The following is a 14,949-nucleotide window of genomic DNA, read 5'->3' on the forward strand; positions in this document are numbered from 1 at the left end:
TCTATCTATCTATCGTTCTGTCGATATAGCCATCTATCTATCTATAGTTCTGTCGATCTATCTATCTATCTATCCATCCATCCATCGCATTATTCTAGAATAGATTGATAAATTATGTAAATTGTCAATCATGTTAACCACACACATAAAAATAAATAAAAAAAAGCAAAGGAATTTCTGGAAATTGTTTCCCAGTTGTCTTTAAGTTAATTGAGAACATATGAAAGAAAAGAAAATGCGATTGTTTTATTTCAACTGAAGTGTATAATACTTCTTTTAATCGTCAGATTCTAGTATCATATATAATACTAAAACAATTGCACATTTTTTAAAAAAAACTTTAATTTCAATAATTTAACAATGTCTTTTCAAGGGGCTAATATTACGTCTGAACAATAGTAGCATATTGTTAAATGTTTAATGATCATATGCTTGGTTAGACAGTCAAACTCTCAGAGAAAACTACAAACAATTCGTAAGACAAATCTTTAGAAATTCTTCCCACAGTAACACAATCTCTATCGAGTCAAAAAACTAATTTACAACAATGTAGTGTTTATGCATCGCTCCTAAACCTAACCTCAAGAATTCCCCACAAATGGGTTATCCAAACTGCAAATTTATTTTTTATTTCTATGCTCAACATAATCAACAATGCAGCAAAGTGTTTAGTAAAATGGCACGACTATAACCGCTATTTCTTAAATACAGGTCCTGCTTCTCAAATATGTGAGAATGAAGAATGACTCAAAAGTATGTTCTGTGATTAAATATCCTACTATTCTGTTCCAATTAAGCTCATCCTGGGGAAAAAAACAAAGATTTTTTTTGCTACATTATTAAAAGATATTTTGTCTTCATACAAGACCATGAGGCCTCTCTGCTCCAAACAGTCCACGCTAGTTTACAGAACGAGTGTTTTGTCTTACAGTGACTGACAGAACAGCATTCAAAAGTTCTCAAGGGTTAAATAAAAAGGACGCTTCCCCAATAATGGCAAGGCTTTGGTAAAGTGCACGGAGAGTTTTCTGGCAAACAAAATATTTATTGAATTGGAAGCATTGATATGAAATCAGCGTGGCTTCCTTCAAACAACGCAAGCATAAAAGACACTAAACGTAAGTTTTATAAACTGATTCACCAGAATGTTGGACTGAACTTGAGATAGGACACTGTATATTTGTTGGATGTACGATGAAATGTGCCTACTCTCACACAGTGACCCGATATGAAGGCAAGGCAGTAAGACAGATCTGAACACACTCCAAGGCCCGACAGTATGCAAAAGTGGTGCGTTTTAATATTTCCCGAAGTCCAATCATGGCCTGGGTGGATTTAAATATTCAAACTGAAGCGATGCAAAAAAAAACATCCACCCCGGAGCAAGTCAAAGCCCGTATAACAAGCTATCTATGGTTACAATGGAAGAGGAGGCACTAAGGATACATCTGTTAATGAAGGAGAGGAGGAATAAGGCTAACATGTTATATCTGGTTACCAACCCAAAGCATGAGCATATTTTGGGATCCAAAATGTGTTTGGGATTTCAGGAAGCAGGTAAACCGTGAGAGTCTCTAATGTGAAGCTAGTAGGTGAGCCTGGAGGCCTTCATGTTGTAGCAGGGCCTGTCGGTCAGACCCCCCTGACCTCCAGAGAACAGCGACAAGCCTTCGGTTTTCTCCAGCACCACCTCCAGCTCCTGGAAATCCTGTAGCCGTGCCACATCTTTATCCTGCCAAAGGAACAGGTACACATTTAGACAGATGTAGCGTTGAATGATCTGGAAGTAGTGTCGCAAATGAGAGCTGAAGCCATTCGATGTGGCAGCAGAGACATTCCCATGATGCAGTAGGGTTGTCCAGCTTAATGAACTGAAGAAAACTTTTGTACCCATCGCTGTCTGGCATAAACACTAAAGGCCCGTTCACACCAAGGACGATAACTATAAAGATAACGATAAATATATAGTTCTAAAAATCGTTCTTCATATTAAAGAATAGCAGAGTTCACACCACAACTATAACGATAAAGATATGAGGAACGATATCAGTGGGATTACTTTCAGAACGATTTTTTTCCAGCTGTCGAACGATAACACACTGAGCGCAATCAGAATCCACTTGAATTTAAAGGGCATTTAAAATGCAGACGACATTGTGGAGAAGTTAATCGCCGAGGTACAGAAAAATACAACACTGTTTGACAAGTCTTTTCAAGGATACGTTAAAAAATAGATATATGGAAAGCAATCGGTCATACCGTTGGAATAAACGGTGAGAAGTATTAACAATGAGATCATTATGTAGGCTAGCAAATAGTGTAACAAAATTACCTCAGGTATCCAGCGCTAGTTTCGACAAAATTGTATTGCTTCCTTTGAAGTTGCAGTGAAAAAGGCGTTGTGTGTGTATGTATTTATATATATATATGTATAAAGGTGTTGACTAGGCGTTGTTTTTATGCCACTATTGACTTCGTCAGCTAAATTCACTGTTTAGATGCGCTCAGAATGTAGCATGCTGAGGACATCTGCTGGTAAAAGACGTGTAAATGCAACAAACTATTATTGATTAATTCGAAAGTATGAATAAAATTTGTCTTCAAAAGACGACGTCTCTAATCAGAGTGACGAATTCTCCCAACTCCTCTCGTCTTTTAAGGATATTGTGTAACAAAATATACAAACTATACTAATATAGTTATCGTTCCTGGTGTGAACAGGCCTCAAGCGCTAAACTCCACCGGTGTCTGCAGTTGGATATAATAAAATGCACAACATGGCCAAAAGCACAGCGTTTGCTTGTCCAATTTCAGCCATTATTATCATGTTGGCCACTCTTTTTGAAGCTAGAACTGCCTCTACTACTCAATGTTAAAAAGCACAGTTTGGATTTACCATCTCAACAAACTTTGTCTGTAGATTTAGACAAGCTTAAACAGGAGAGGATTTTCCTCAACCAAACAGAATGTCACTTTTACGAAGCATCATGATGGCCCTTCAAGCGAACTAAACCAAGAGGAACAGATCCAAAACATCATTCCTTCACCAATAGCTAGAAATATGCATTTGCATGGGAAGATTTGTCTTTGTATTCAATCAAGTGCAAGATCAAACAACAGCACGACTTGCAAAACTCTCAAACGTGTAGGAAACTATGTTTTCAATGCCTAACAATGCTCTCAACTCTATTTTCTGCTATTTTAAAGGAGGCGCCCCTTAAAAATAGATCATATATCGAAAATAATCGTTTTTCCACATATATATTTGTTTTTGTGCAAAAAACAAAAGAATCAGCGATTTTTCTGATAAAAATTGCAATTGCGATTTAAATCTCCAGATTTGCTGTGCTTGTTTGTAGGGCTGCACAATTTGGCCAAAAATGTTGTGATTTAATAGCCTGGAAATCCAGACCTAAATCTAAAAGATTAATGGTCTGGCGTCAACTAATGAAAATCGCCCAGCTCGAGGGGCGGCACCAAGCGTGCATTTGAAAATCTCGCTGCACGCAATTGGATAACACTACGACCAATCACAACAATAAACCCCAGCTACCAGCGGAGCTAACCTTATTAGACATTCTCTGATTATACTCTCACCGCATCCGGTCGGCGAAACAGCAAAAACGTCCTTCTTGCAAAGGAACGATTCGAGCGGCGTCTTCTGTTCCTGTTTTAGATAAAAAGCCAAGTCTAATTCTTAACAAGTCTAAAGCTGGGGTTTATTGTTGTGATTGGTCGTAGTATTATCCAATTGCGTGCAGTGAGATTTTCAAATGCCCGCTTGGTGCCGCCCCTCGAGCTGGCCGATTTTCATTAGTCGATGCCAGACCATTAATCTTCCAGATTTAGGTCTGGATTTCCAGGCTACCAGTACCACTGGAATTAAAAACATTACAAGCTTACCGTTTTGAATCGAGCTAAGGCAAGCAGATAGTTTTGAACACTGGCTGGTTATGTACTTGCTCAGAAATTTATTTTGGATCATTTTTAACCCAAAAATGTTACGGACTGCAGCTTTAAACCATCAAGCTTTTATTTTGTCATCTACTGCTTATGTAGATCGTTCCAAATCAGTCATTTATGAAGTTCCATCCCTGTTAGGATACTGCCTTAGAAGGCAGTCGGCTGTGAGGACCACATACATCAGATCTGGGTGAGTTGACTAATCTGTTAATAGGCTCAGGCCTCACCTTTCTGAGCATAGTGTTGGGCAGCTTGCGGATCTTCTCCACGTGCTCTGCGCTGATGTCTAACTCGCGGCAGCAGACGCGGAGGAGGGCGCGATACGTCAGCTCCTGCCTGTCCAGCTCCACCTCGATGAAGTCGTTCTCTCTGACATTGGTGTTCTGGATGCGGACCTTCAAGACGAGCTCTGGGAAGAGACAGCACGATTGTGACTCGAGGCATCTTTGTGAATTCCTCAAACCAGTCTGTTTGGTTCATGTGCATTTAAAGAAAGCGTGTGCAAACCTGTTTGTGGAGATCTGCTGCCTTCAAGTCATGTTGGAATAAGCGCATCAAGACAATATGTATAAGATCGTCTGCTAAAATCCCTTAGATTTAAGTGTATGACCGAGCAGCCACGATTTACAGTAAAATAGATGCGAACAAATAAATTCAGTTGAGATACTTTTCAAAAGTTTGGGGTCGGTAAGATTTTGTAAATGTTTTTGAAAGAGTCTCTTGTTCACCAAGGCTGCATTTATTTGATCAAAAATACAGTAAAAAATACAGAAATATTGTGAAATATTATTACAGGCATCTTAAAATAACTGTTTTCTATTCAAATATATTTTGAAATGTAATTTATTCCTGTGATCAAAGCTGAATTTTCAGCATCATTACTCCAGTCTTGAGTGTCACATGATCCTTCAGAAATCAATCTAATTTGATGATTTTCTGATTATCATGAATGTTGAAAACAGTTGCTTAATATTTTTGTGGAAACGGATACTTTTTTCAGGGTTCTTCGGTAAATAGAAAGTTGAAAAGATCAGAATTTATTTGAATTTATATATATATATATATATATATATACACATGTTCTGCTATATTTATATGCATAAAATAAATAAATAAATAAATACATACATATTTATATGTAAATATATGTATATATATTTAATTTTCTTTCATTATTTTCATTATTTACAGTGTATCCTACACTGTAAATCTGCTTTCTTGCTACCTAGCAACCTCACCTTTCAGTGACTCTATCTGCAGCACTTTTTTATGTGGAGGTGAAAGCGGAGGTGTGTTGAGTCACATGACAGGGCACGGTTCACAGACCAACAAGCTTCTTAGCAAACCCACACTGTACCTTGAACGTTAACTGGAAAAGTGCTGGTGAAAAAGAAGGGCTGGAAGGCCGGCATGGAGCCACCGAGCTGGGAGCAGTTGATCTGCTGCGGGATGGACGGCTGCCGGGTGACCGTGGCGTTGGGAACCTGCGTCTGGCTGCTGCTTCCGCCGGGAGAAGGAAGCGTGGGACACACTGGGCCGTTCTGTGCGATAGGATGAGCGTGTGTAAACTCGCAGTGGTTGGTGTGATGAGTCTCTGAGGAGAGCTCCATTGGCAGGCCGCCGTTGACCATGCCGTTCTGCTCCACCATGGGGACGTAGGGTAACTCCTGCGGGCTCTGGCTGTCTGTGTAAAGGCTCTTGGGCTGCTGATGCTGAGGCGGGAGCTGCTGCTCTTGCGTCGGCGACAGGGTCGCTGGTTCTGACTCCAGGGGCTCTGGGTGACTGTTGGTGCCGTTTTGCTGTGCTATGCTCAGGTTATCTTTATCTATCTTGCTGTACAGGAAGGGCGGGTTGGAAAGATAGTTTGGAATGATTGGCAGCTCTGGTTCCTTCACCTCAGGCATGTCTTCCTCTTCCACTGGAGAAGGACGATAAACATGAATGTGAAGGCGTAAGGGCATTAAAGGGCATTATGACTTTACACAGAAGGTTTTCTGTTTTCATGTTAATATTTTTAAGAAAAAAGAACAAAAATGATAAATTATTACAATAAATTAATAATTAAATTATACTGTAATGGCCATTGATCGACAAATTGCTGAAATAAACTGAAATAAAACAATCAAAACTAGTTGTAAAAGTGAATGTACTGGATGACATTTCTTTTAATTCTTTTTGAGATTTGAAAAAGAACAGTGGCATAAGGAAGATTTCCTATTTTAATATGTATTTTAGTGTTTTTAGGATTTGATTATATAAAAAAATCGGCATGCAAAAAAGAAAATAGATACTCTATATTTTATATAAAAAAATAAAAAAAACAATAGTTTTTAATATAATGTATATATATATATATATATGTATATATACTGTATATCTTAGGACGACTTTGGTGATCATTTTTGATCCACTTCAAATGTTGACTACAGTATATATAATGTAAAGGTAATCTAAATGTAGAAATAGGGGAAATTAGCTAAATCAATTATCCAATATTGACAGATACATAATAATACTTATAAATAATAATAATCACAAAAATGTAATATTAGTCGACAACTAATGTGGCAATGAAATATTATGCATCTTGAACAAAAAAAAGTTTATTAAAACCTAATTACCTAATTTTTCTTTAAAATAATTTATTAAAATAATATTTAATTTATTGAATTATTAAAAATTAATAAAAAAATATTAAATTTATAATTCATTTAATTAACTTTAATGCAAATATATATATATATATATATATATATATATATGAATTCATATGAATTATCTTATAAGAATTCACAAATTAAAATGACTTGCATTTGTATGGGTATTTACATGGAATAGGCCTACATGATTTGTATTTACACATGCTGCAACGTTATCCACACGCTGTTATATTCTAGTGTTCATATTCTAGTCAACAAAATACTTCGCTAGATAATTCTAAACTGTAAATGTCTAGATTGAAATGTCTACATGTCTTTGTATGACGGCTTTGAGAGTATCTGAGCATGTAATGCATCATGTCCTTTTTCTTCATCTAAAAAGCATACCTCCCAGCAGTCTTCTGATTTCAGGTTTAGAAGTGAGCTGAACAGCTAACTCCTCTTTCGCTGTGAGAATGTCTTTATCGGCTCCGGCGTTCAACAGATAGGCCACTATCTGTTTGTGGTTTCTTTTACAGGCCCAATGCAAACATGTCCTGGATGAACAGGGGAAACCAGATTATCTTAAACATGACTTTCCACAGCGAATCAGTCAAATGAGTTTTAACGCATTCAGGCATTACTAAGGCCTGGCATGAACGTCAGAACCAATCTAACACCTAAAGTCAGTTGATCAACAAATATCAGCAGTGAGAAAACAGAGAGCTTCACATGCTCCTGAAGACAAGCTCTCTTATAACGCATTTCAGGAATGCTGCCAAGCTACATGACTTGAAAGGTTAGGGCTATATCTATAGCAATCAGAAACCATTACATTTTCATCAATCAGCTGTGAGGAAAGTGACATGTATCTGATGCATTAAAGCCACAATCCCTGTATCTCTCACTCCATATTCCAGCAGATTATGGGTATGTCTACATGACAATGATGTACTAAAAAAAGGACGTTTTCTGTTTTTTCACTTTCAAAACGATCCCTGTTCTCACAGATCCATGAAAACGACTAAAAACGCTGTATTATTCGTCACTTTGTAAAGAAACACTACGCGCCTATAGACTGAACATCACCGTTTTCACTAAGTCACGTTTTTGTGGTTTACAAGGAGACGTTAATGGTACTTTAAAAAAAAAAAAATTGCACTTTGAAACCTGTTTTCAAAAGTTTGCGTTTTCAGGCCCCCAAAACATCATTGTCGTGTACATGAATGACCAAAACACATAAAAAGATTTCCGCTTTTAGTTGAAAATGATTTTGTGTAAACGGCCCCCAAACTGATACAATTTTAGAGACATTTTACCCTTCTTTTGCTGCTAATTACTTTTTTATTATGGATTAAAATGATGTATAATTCATATAATATAATTACACAATTATTATATTGGTAATTAATATTAAACTTTGCATTAAAATGAACACAAATATATAAATACATGCTTAAATAAAGCTTTTAAACTGATTAATCTTAGTGTTTTCTTTCGAGCGCTTTGTGAACAAATATAGATTATTATTTAAATTATGTTGCATTGAAATAATCAATAGTTGCCTATTGCCTTCATTCCTGACTTGTGAAGGCATTTAAATGTATGATATTTTTCATAACCATCTCATGTTCAACGGAGAAGTGAATTTTGCCGGCTCTCTCGCTAGAAGAGAATCAAACTGACGCTCTCCATGTTCTGTGTGATCGTCTGTTCGCTAGATAATCACTAACTCTCAATCAAATTGATAAATCAATTGACCAGGTTGAATTTGTATAGTTTTGTCAACTCTGAACCTCTCGGTAAGATCAGTCAACCCAGAAGATACATTATTAGCCTACATTATATAGAAAATGTCCCATTTCCATTCAAAAACCTTTTGAATGCGCATCTACGATACAGGAATAAAATAAGAAAAAATATAATTCGAGAAAAATAACCTGCTGTCTGGAATACCCCCCCCAGTGTTTGCACTTTACAAGGAAATGTCTCACTCGCTGTCTTTGCATGCTAAACTGAAAGTATTTTAACATTACATACTGCATTTTTCACAATCTCAAGTGTGAAAAGCCTGTATAAGGTAAAGGTATCCCATGTATCTGACACTGGTGTCCTAGATCAATCTTTTAGACACCATGGACCCCCAAATATGATCATATTTGACCCCTTTTCTAAAATATTAAAGTTACCATGAAATTAAAATGGACAAGTAATGTTTTTTTTAATAGAAAATTGCAGTGATTATTATAAATGATTTATCTGTGAACATTATCATTATTATTATTATTTTAAATTCAACTTAAATTCCCCTCCTCTAATGTGTCAGGTATCAATTGTGGCCAGGAGCTCTCTTATCTTAAGAATAAAGGTGAATTGCACTCGAAGGAAAGGTTAATATAACTGTACACTAGTAAGTAAATAAAATAAGTGGTTTAGCCTGAGTCGGATCAGTGTTTATATACGCACCATCCGTTGATCTCATTCTGAGAGTTGACGTTGACTCCGCTCTCCACTAAAGTCTTCACCTCATCGATGTCTCCGATGGCACTGGCCTCTCTCAGACGCTCCTGCAGCTCTTTATCCAGCGATGTCGTTGACATTATTCAAGTCTTTATGGAAATAAAAGCTTCATACGAACTGACACACTGTGCTTTTGAGGCAGGGGACAAAAATAGACACTCAACTTGCTCCGCCGTGGCTTAAACTGTTGCCTGTTCCGGATGATTTTCGACAGAGAAGCGGAAGGAGTGTGTTTGAAGTCTTAAGAATGAAATCAGATTAAAACGTTACAGTATAATAAATCGGGTTGTGTTCAAATAAGCTTTTGCCGACTACTGCGATCCACTCATATCCGCTGCACCTCCCATGTTGGGGGCAATTTTCGGTGTAACACGTTCACATCATGATCTTTGGTTCCGACTTACAATCGCCAGTGAACCATTTCCAAAAACAAAAACACGAGACAAAAATCTATAGTCAATAAACAGACTCAGTGCACATTAACAGACAGATATTCTTTATTGATCAAGGATCTTCAATCGCATAAAAGAAGAGCAGCAATTAACTGTATAATGTATTAGCGTTTCATGAAAATTCAAACAAATATTCTGCCGTGAAATGTGAGAGTTCACACATTTACTTTACTACAAGCGTAAAAATATTCACCATGTATACTGGTAAATTTATATTACCCACCAATTTGATTAAAATAAAGCATACATTTATGCATTTGGCATAAATGCACATTGAAAGGAACTCGCAATCAAGATATACATTTTTATAGATTTAGATTAGCTTGCTTTTGAAGCATGGCGGTTTGGTTGAGCTGGATTTTTCTCTCTCTCACTCTCTCACTCTCTCACTCTCACACTCTCTCTCACACACACACACACACACACACACACACACACACACACACACACACACACACACACACACACACACACACACACACACACACACACACACACACACACACACACACACACACACACACACACACACACACACACACACACACACACACACACACACACACACACACACACACACTATGGTTAGCATGGCAATTTTTTGTTTTTGTAGGCTATAATATGGTGGTAAATAACAACACTGCATATCAAATAACAACACCTATTATCCAGATAACCAATGACAATGTCCTAAGAAATTCAGAGTAACTATGATCATGTCCTGCAATAAAACCCCAGGCACTTTAAACTTTACTTTCTCTGGCATCTGTGTAGTGAAAATCATTCTGGAATGAAGTATGTTGTATTATGTTTCATTTCATCTGAGTACACATCATTTTAAACATATTTGTAAAAAGTTTGGGGGGGAAAACCCCACATTAATACATCCTGCAAAAAAACACATCTTGTTCAAAGAGATAGTGATGACAAATTTCAGCAAAGCCTTTGTATTATTCAGCATCTTTGAACCATTAACACACTGCAGAGTCCACACATATGCAAATACAGTGCGATGAAACTGAATTAAATCAAACCACACTGTCCTTGAGAAACAGTAAGCACTGGTTGTTGGCGGGCATATCAACCTAGAAAATCAAAACAAAAACAGATGCATTTACAAGCTTACAATGTCCCAAGGTGGTGAATCATCACATAATCAAGCCAATCATATTTAAAAGCAAGAAAGAGGTGAATAAGGCATGACAGATTAATTTGCAGTGGATCATGGTCAAAAAATAGATCATAGCTTCTAAGAAAAACCTTTACAGCAAGAATTGTAATGAACAGAAATAGTCAAGGGAGAATTGGCATTGCATCTTAAACTAAATTATCATCAAGCATGCACTCGCATTGCACTACACCAGATGCATTAAGCAATTCATTTTGGTAATAAACACTCTTACAATTTCCTCCAATCGCAGTCCATTTTCTTGGCCTAGCTTTTTCAGAAATGATACATCTCTTAGACCCCACTCTGGATTTCTGTAAAACAACATTGGTACAGCAAAATATGAAATTATAAACTTTTGCAGAGTAATAATTTTTACACTGCACTATTTTTGTCTTGTATACCAGTACAAATATCAAAACATTCTTAAATCAAGATGCATTTACTCAAGAAGCAACATGACTGTTAGGACTATTAGATAGTAAGTGCTGTTTTCTGAAAAATCTAACAAAATTAAACGAGTTTGTCCTAGTAACAGAAATCGTGAGTAAGTGCAGAGGCGTTGTGTGCGCTGTGTGAAGATCTAGACTGTATGTGAGCATTTATTTATTCATCTCACTTGCACAAAAACAGATTCAGTATTCCTCCAAAATGAATAAAAAAACAGTGAAATGCAAACTCAGATTATTACATAATCCTGCAATAGTAAATATGTTAAATTGCACAAATATACTTTATGTATTTAATCTAATTTTATTAGCCAGTGTCTTTTCTGCTGACCTTAGATGATCCGATTCAATCAAAAATGACTTTAGATAAACATCACATTAGTGTTTCATTTTTTTTTTTTTCTATTCTTCTGTGATTCAGAATGGCAGCACAGCTGAAAGGTTTGTTTGAGCTGCTCTACTGTACAGGCGTGAATTTGCATTTCCTTCAGCCTGAGGCTTATTCATTTCACTTTTAGTGTGAAAGGGCCTTTACATTTGCATAAAAATATAACTTTTTTTGTTACTAAAAACAAACAAGCAAGCCCAGCCGCCCAGGTGAGAAAAAGTAACGCAATTAATTACTTTTTAGGGAGTAATGCAATATCGAATGCATTCGTTTTAAAAGTAACTTTCCTCAACACCAATATGCAAGCATTTCTTTTCACACCAGTGAAATAAACTTTATCGAGGATCCACACCACTTTGCAGCAATGCAGATGTTGCTCGTTTGCCAGTGATTTCCTTTATCACTAACCTGTATCTCAAGCTCTGGTCAAAGTCAACATTGCTCTGAGGAGTAATCGATCCTTTGAAAGCATAAGGCTGCAAAACAATATCAGATGCAAGACATTAGAAGCCAATAAATGTAACCAAATGCATAATAATTCAAGGTGCTTGAGCTTATTATGCAACAAATACCCCATAAGTCAGAAGCAATCCTTGGCGCTTCAGTATTTTTCCAACAGCATTAAACAAACCCTAAAAAGCGAAAGAATATTAGATGATTTTATATGCAGTCATTCAACAAATACAGAGAAAGAGAAATAAAAGCAAGCAAGCATGATACCAGTGTGCAGGCCAGAGGTGAGATGTGCATCATGTTGATGTTCACGACGAGGTCACATGACTCAGGTTGAAATCCACCCCAGGTCTCCCAACTCTGAGACACATCAAGATAGATGGGTGGCTTTACATTCTGCAGCCTATGATACTGTCTATATGCTTCAATGCTGCAAAAAAAAAAAAAAATCACAATATAGCAAATAAAGGCCCAGTTTCACAAACAGGGCTTAGATTAAGCCAGGATTAAGTTTAGTTCAATTAGGACATTTCAGTAGCTTTTATAAATGCGCCTTATAAAAAAACAAATATTACTAGGACAATATATTTTAAGATATGTAGATATGTATCTCAAACATGTATTTTAGTCTCGGACAATGGGACTAGACTTAAGGCTTGTCTCTGAAACTGGGGGTACATATTAGTATTGAGTAGCAGGAAACATTTGATTTTATGGTATGAAGCCTAATCTAAAGAATAATCAAGAGTGAACTTTGAACTAACATAGAACTAACACAGCTCTGCCCTTTACTCCTTTCTTTTTTCTCGGCTTGTTACTGAGCAATTTAGAGGAGAACAGATATCAGAAAAAAAAAAAAAAGATTCATTCAATCGAGAATTGAAAGTTGCAGTGGATTGTGGAGGTCTTCTTTCTAGTCGATCCTGAAACAACACATGCATGTCCTTTTCCCAATGGTAACACTTGTTTTCAAAATTTGTCGTATTTGTTATTAAACTGGTATTAAAGGGATAATTCACTCAAGCCATCCAAGGTCTATATGACTATCTTCTTTCAGCCAAACGTAATTGGAGTTATATTCAAAAATATTCTGGCTCTTCCAAGCTTTATAATGGGAGTGAATGGTACCATTTTTTTAAGGCCAAAAAAAGCGCATCCATCCATCATAAAAGTAATCCATACGGATCTTCGTCACTTCTCACCGGAGCTTACACTACACCTACATCATACGCCGGAGCTCGACTCTATCCTTAAAACATGGACGGCAGTTACCGGAAGCCAGAGATTATACTTTATCAAGTTATAAGTATGGAAATTTTTCTGACAAAAACGTATCACATCGCTTCAGAAGGCCTTTATGGAGCCGTATGGATTCTTTAATAATGGATGGATGTGCTTTTTTTTTAGCTTCAAAATCTCAGGCTCTATTCACTCTCATTATAAAACTGGGAAGAGCCAGGATATTTTTTTTATTTAACTCCGATTGTATTCGTCTGAAAGAAGAGTCATATACACCTAGGATGGGACAATTTTCAATAGCTAGGCTACTTAAATGGCTACATGGATAAACACGCGCAGCCAAAACTTTAATTTAAGTAGTTTCCGAGGGGATCGAAGCAATTGATTGCAGGTGAAAGATTAGATTAGCATACCAAGTTTTTGTTCTTTGGAATAGTGTGCACTGACAAGAATGTGTACGTTTATTAAGGTCCTGACTCTCTTTGGTCATTAAAAATTCCATGGCACTTCTTGTAAAAGAGTAGGGGTGTAACCCCGGTGTCCTGGCAAAATTCCATCCATTGGCCCTTGCCAATCATGGCCTCCTAATAATCCCCTTCCATTGAATTGGCTCTATCACTCTCTCTCCTCTCCACTTATAGCTGGTGTGTGGCACCTATATGTGCTATATAAATGCCTCATTCATTCATTATTAAGTAATATCGTGGATTTTGACTAATTCTTATTTCATTCATAAATAAAAACTAAAATGCTTTAAGCATTCAAAATAAGCTTTCACTAGAGCACACGTTTCTAAGAGTGACTAAACAGCGCCATCTATTCATAGAGCTCTGCACCTGTACTCAGTAAACGAAAAAATAAAGAACATAATATCATATTATTACCTATTTCAACGACAATGTGCCTCTTCATCAATTAGTAAATGTTTTACGATTTCATAACCTAAATAGGTAAGTATCAATCAATCAATGCGTTTCTGCAGCAGAGAATCTTTTTATAAGAGATTTAACGTTATATGCAGAGCTGTTCATGTCTACATAGAAAGCCGAGAATTCAAGATGAAGTTTGATGTTGCGCATATTCACCTCGATATTGACTGTGCTTCGAATTCAGACGGCTGCCATGTAATATTCGGAAATGCTTTGGCAAAGTGAATGACATGCTGTCCCGTGCCAGAAGAGATTTCCAAAGCCATCAGATGCCTGTCTGATGTCACTCTGCTTTTTAATACGGCAAGGATCGGCTCCTTATTTCTGTCGGCTGCTGCAGCATTCAGCATTTTACACATCCAACGACAAGTTCCTGGAACCAAGAGCAGAAGGGGGCTACGTAAAAATAACCGCGACTAAACAAGGCAATGCCAGTCAGAATCTAACAAGACCTTTAAAAGCTCCAAAGTTCGAAGATCCAAAGCCGTTCCTAAACTGAGCAAATGTCCAGAACAGATTCATGCATCTAAATGACGGCTGCTCACATCAGGTCACATGACGAGGTGCTGCATTTCATTACGGAGGAAAACTGCAAGGCTGCGAAAATAATTTAGATAGATCTTTTTATTAATTGTTCTCTATTCACTCCGTAGTAGTTGTTATTAAAGCACGTTCAACAGTGTAATTCGATTTAGAACGCAGTGTATTGGATGCCACATCCCACAATGCAACGCGCGTCAACTTCCTCT

At 36.9% G+C, this 14,949-nt stretch overlaps 2 protein-coding genes across 2 annotated transcripts; both read right to left on the bottom strand.

Moving 5' to 3' along the window:
• Positions 1–322: 322 nt before the first annotated feature.
• Positions 323–9,519, bottom strand: ankrd40 (ankyrin repeat domain 40). Its single transcript, XM_081379479.1, has 5 exons — positions 9,069–9,519; positions 7,011–7,159; positions 5,321–5,881; positions 4,191–4,372; positions 323–1,732 (listed from the first exon to the last, which is right to left on the bottom strand). Exons 1-5 carry the CDS (start codon positions 9,200–9,202, stop codon positions 1,586–1,588), a joined length of 1,173 nt encoding a protein of 390 aa, XP_081235605.1. The 5' UTR covers positions 9,203–9,519; the 3' UTR covers positions 323–1,585.
• A 78-nt stretch (positions 9,520–9,597) lies between these two features.
• On the bottom strand, positions 9,598–14,949 carry mettl26 (methyltransferase like 26). The gene is made up of 7 exons (XM_081382723.1): positions 14,653–14,949; positions 14,357–14,573; positions 12,300–12,462; positions 12,152–12,211; positions 11,988–12,055; positions 10,978–11,056; positions 9,598–10,659 (listed from the first exon to the last, which is right to left on the bottom strand). Exons 1-7 carry the CDS (start codon positions 14,720–14,722, stop codon positions 10,603–10,605), a joined length of 714 nt encoding a protein of 237 aa, XP_081238849.1. The 5' UTR covers positions 14,723–14,949; the 3' UTR covers positions 9,598–10,602.

The sequence above is a fragment of the Scardinius erythrophthalmus genome (assembly GCF_964197995.2).
Source record: "Scardinius erythrophthalmus genome assembly, chromosome: 1".
In the NCBI taxonomy this organism is placed as follows: Eukaryota; Metazoa; Chordata; class Actinopteri; order Cypriniformes; family Leuciscidae; genus Scardinius; species Scardinius erythrophthalmus.

Coding starts and splice junctions, on each gene's coding strand:
- ankrd40 (XM_081379479.1), bottom strand. CDS start 9,202: ATGTCAACGACATCGCTGGATAAAGAGCTGCAGGAGCGTCTGAGAGAG. Junction 5,882..7,010: donor AATCAGAAGACTGCTGGGAG/GTATGCTTTTTA, acceptor GTCCTTCTCCAG/TGGAAGAGGAAGACATGCCT. Junction 4,373..5,320: donor TTTTCCAGTTAACGTTCAAG/GTACAGTGTGGG, acceptor GTCTCTTCCCAG/AGCTCGTCTTGAAGGTCCGC.
- mettl26 (XM_081382723.1), bottom strand. CDS start 14,722: ATGAATCTGTTCTGGACATTTGCTCAGTTTAGGAACGGCTTTGGATCT. Junction 14,574..14,652: donor GAACTTTGGAGCTTTTAAAG/GTCTTGTTAGAT, acceptor TCTTGGTTCCAG/GAACTTGTCGTTGGATGTGT. Junction 12,056..12,151: donor GATTGCTTCTGACTTATGGG/GTATTTGTTGCA, acceptor ATTGTTTTGCAG/CCTTATGCTTTCAAAGGATC.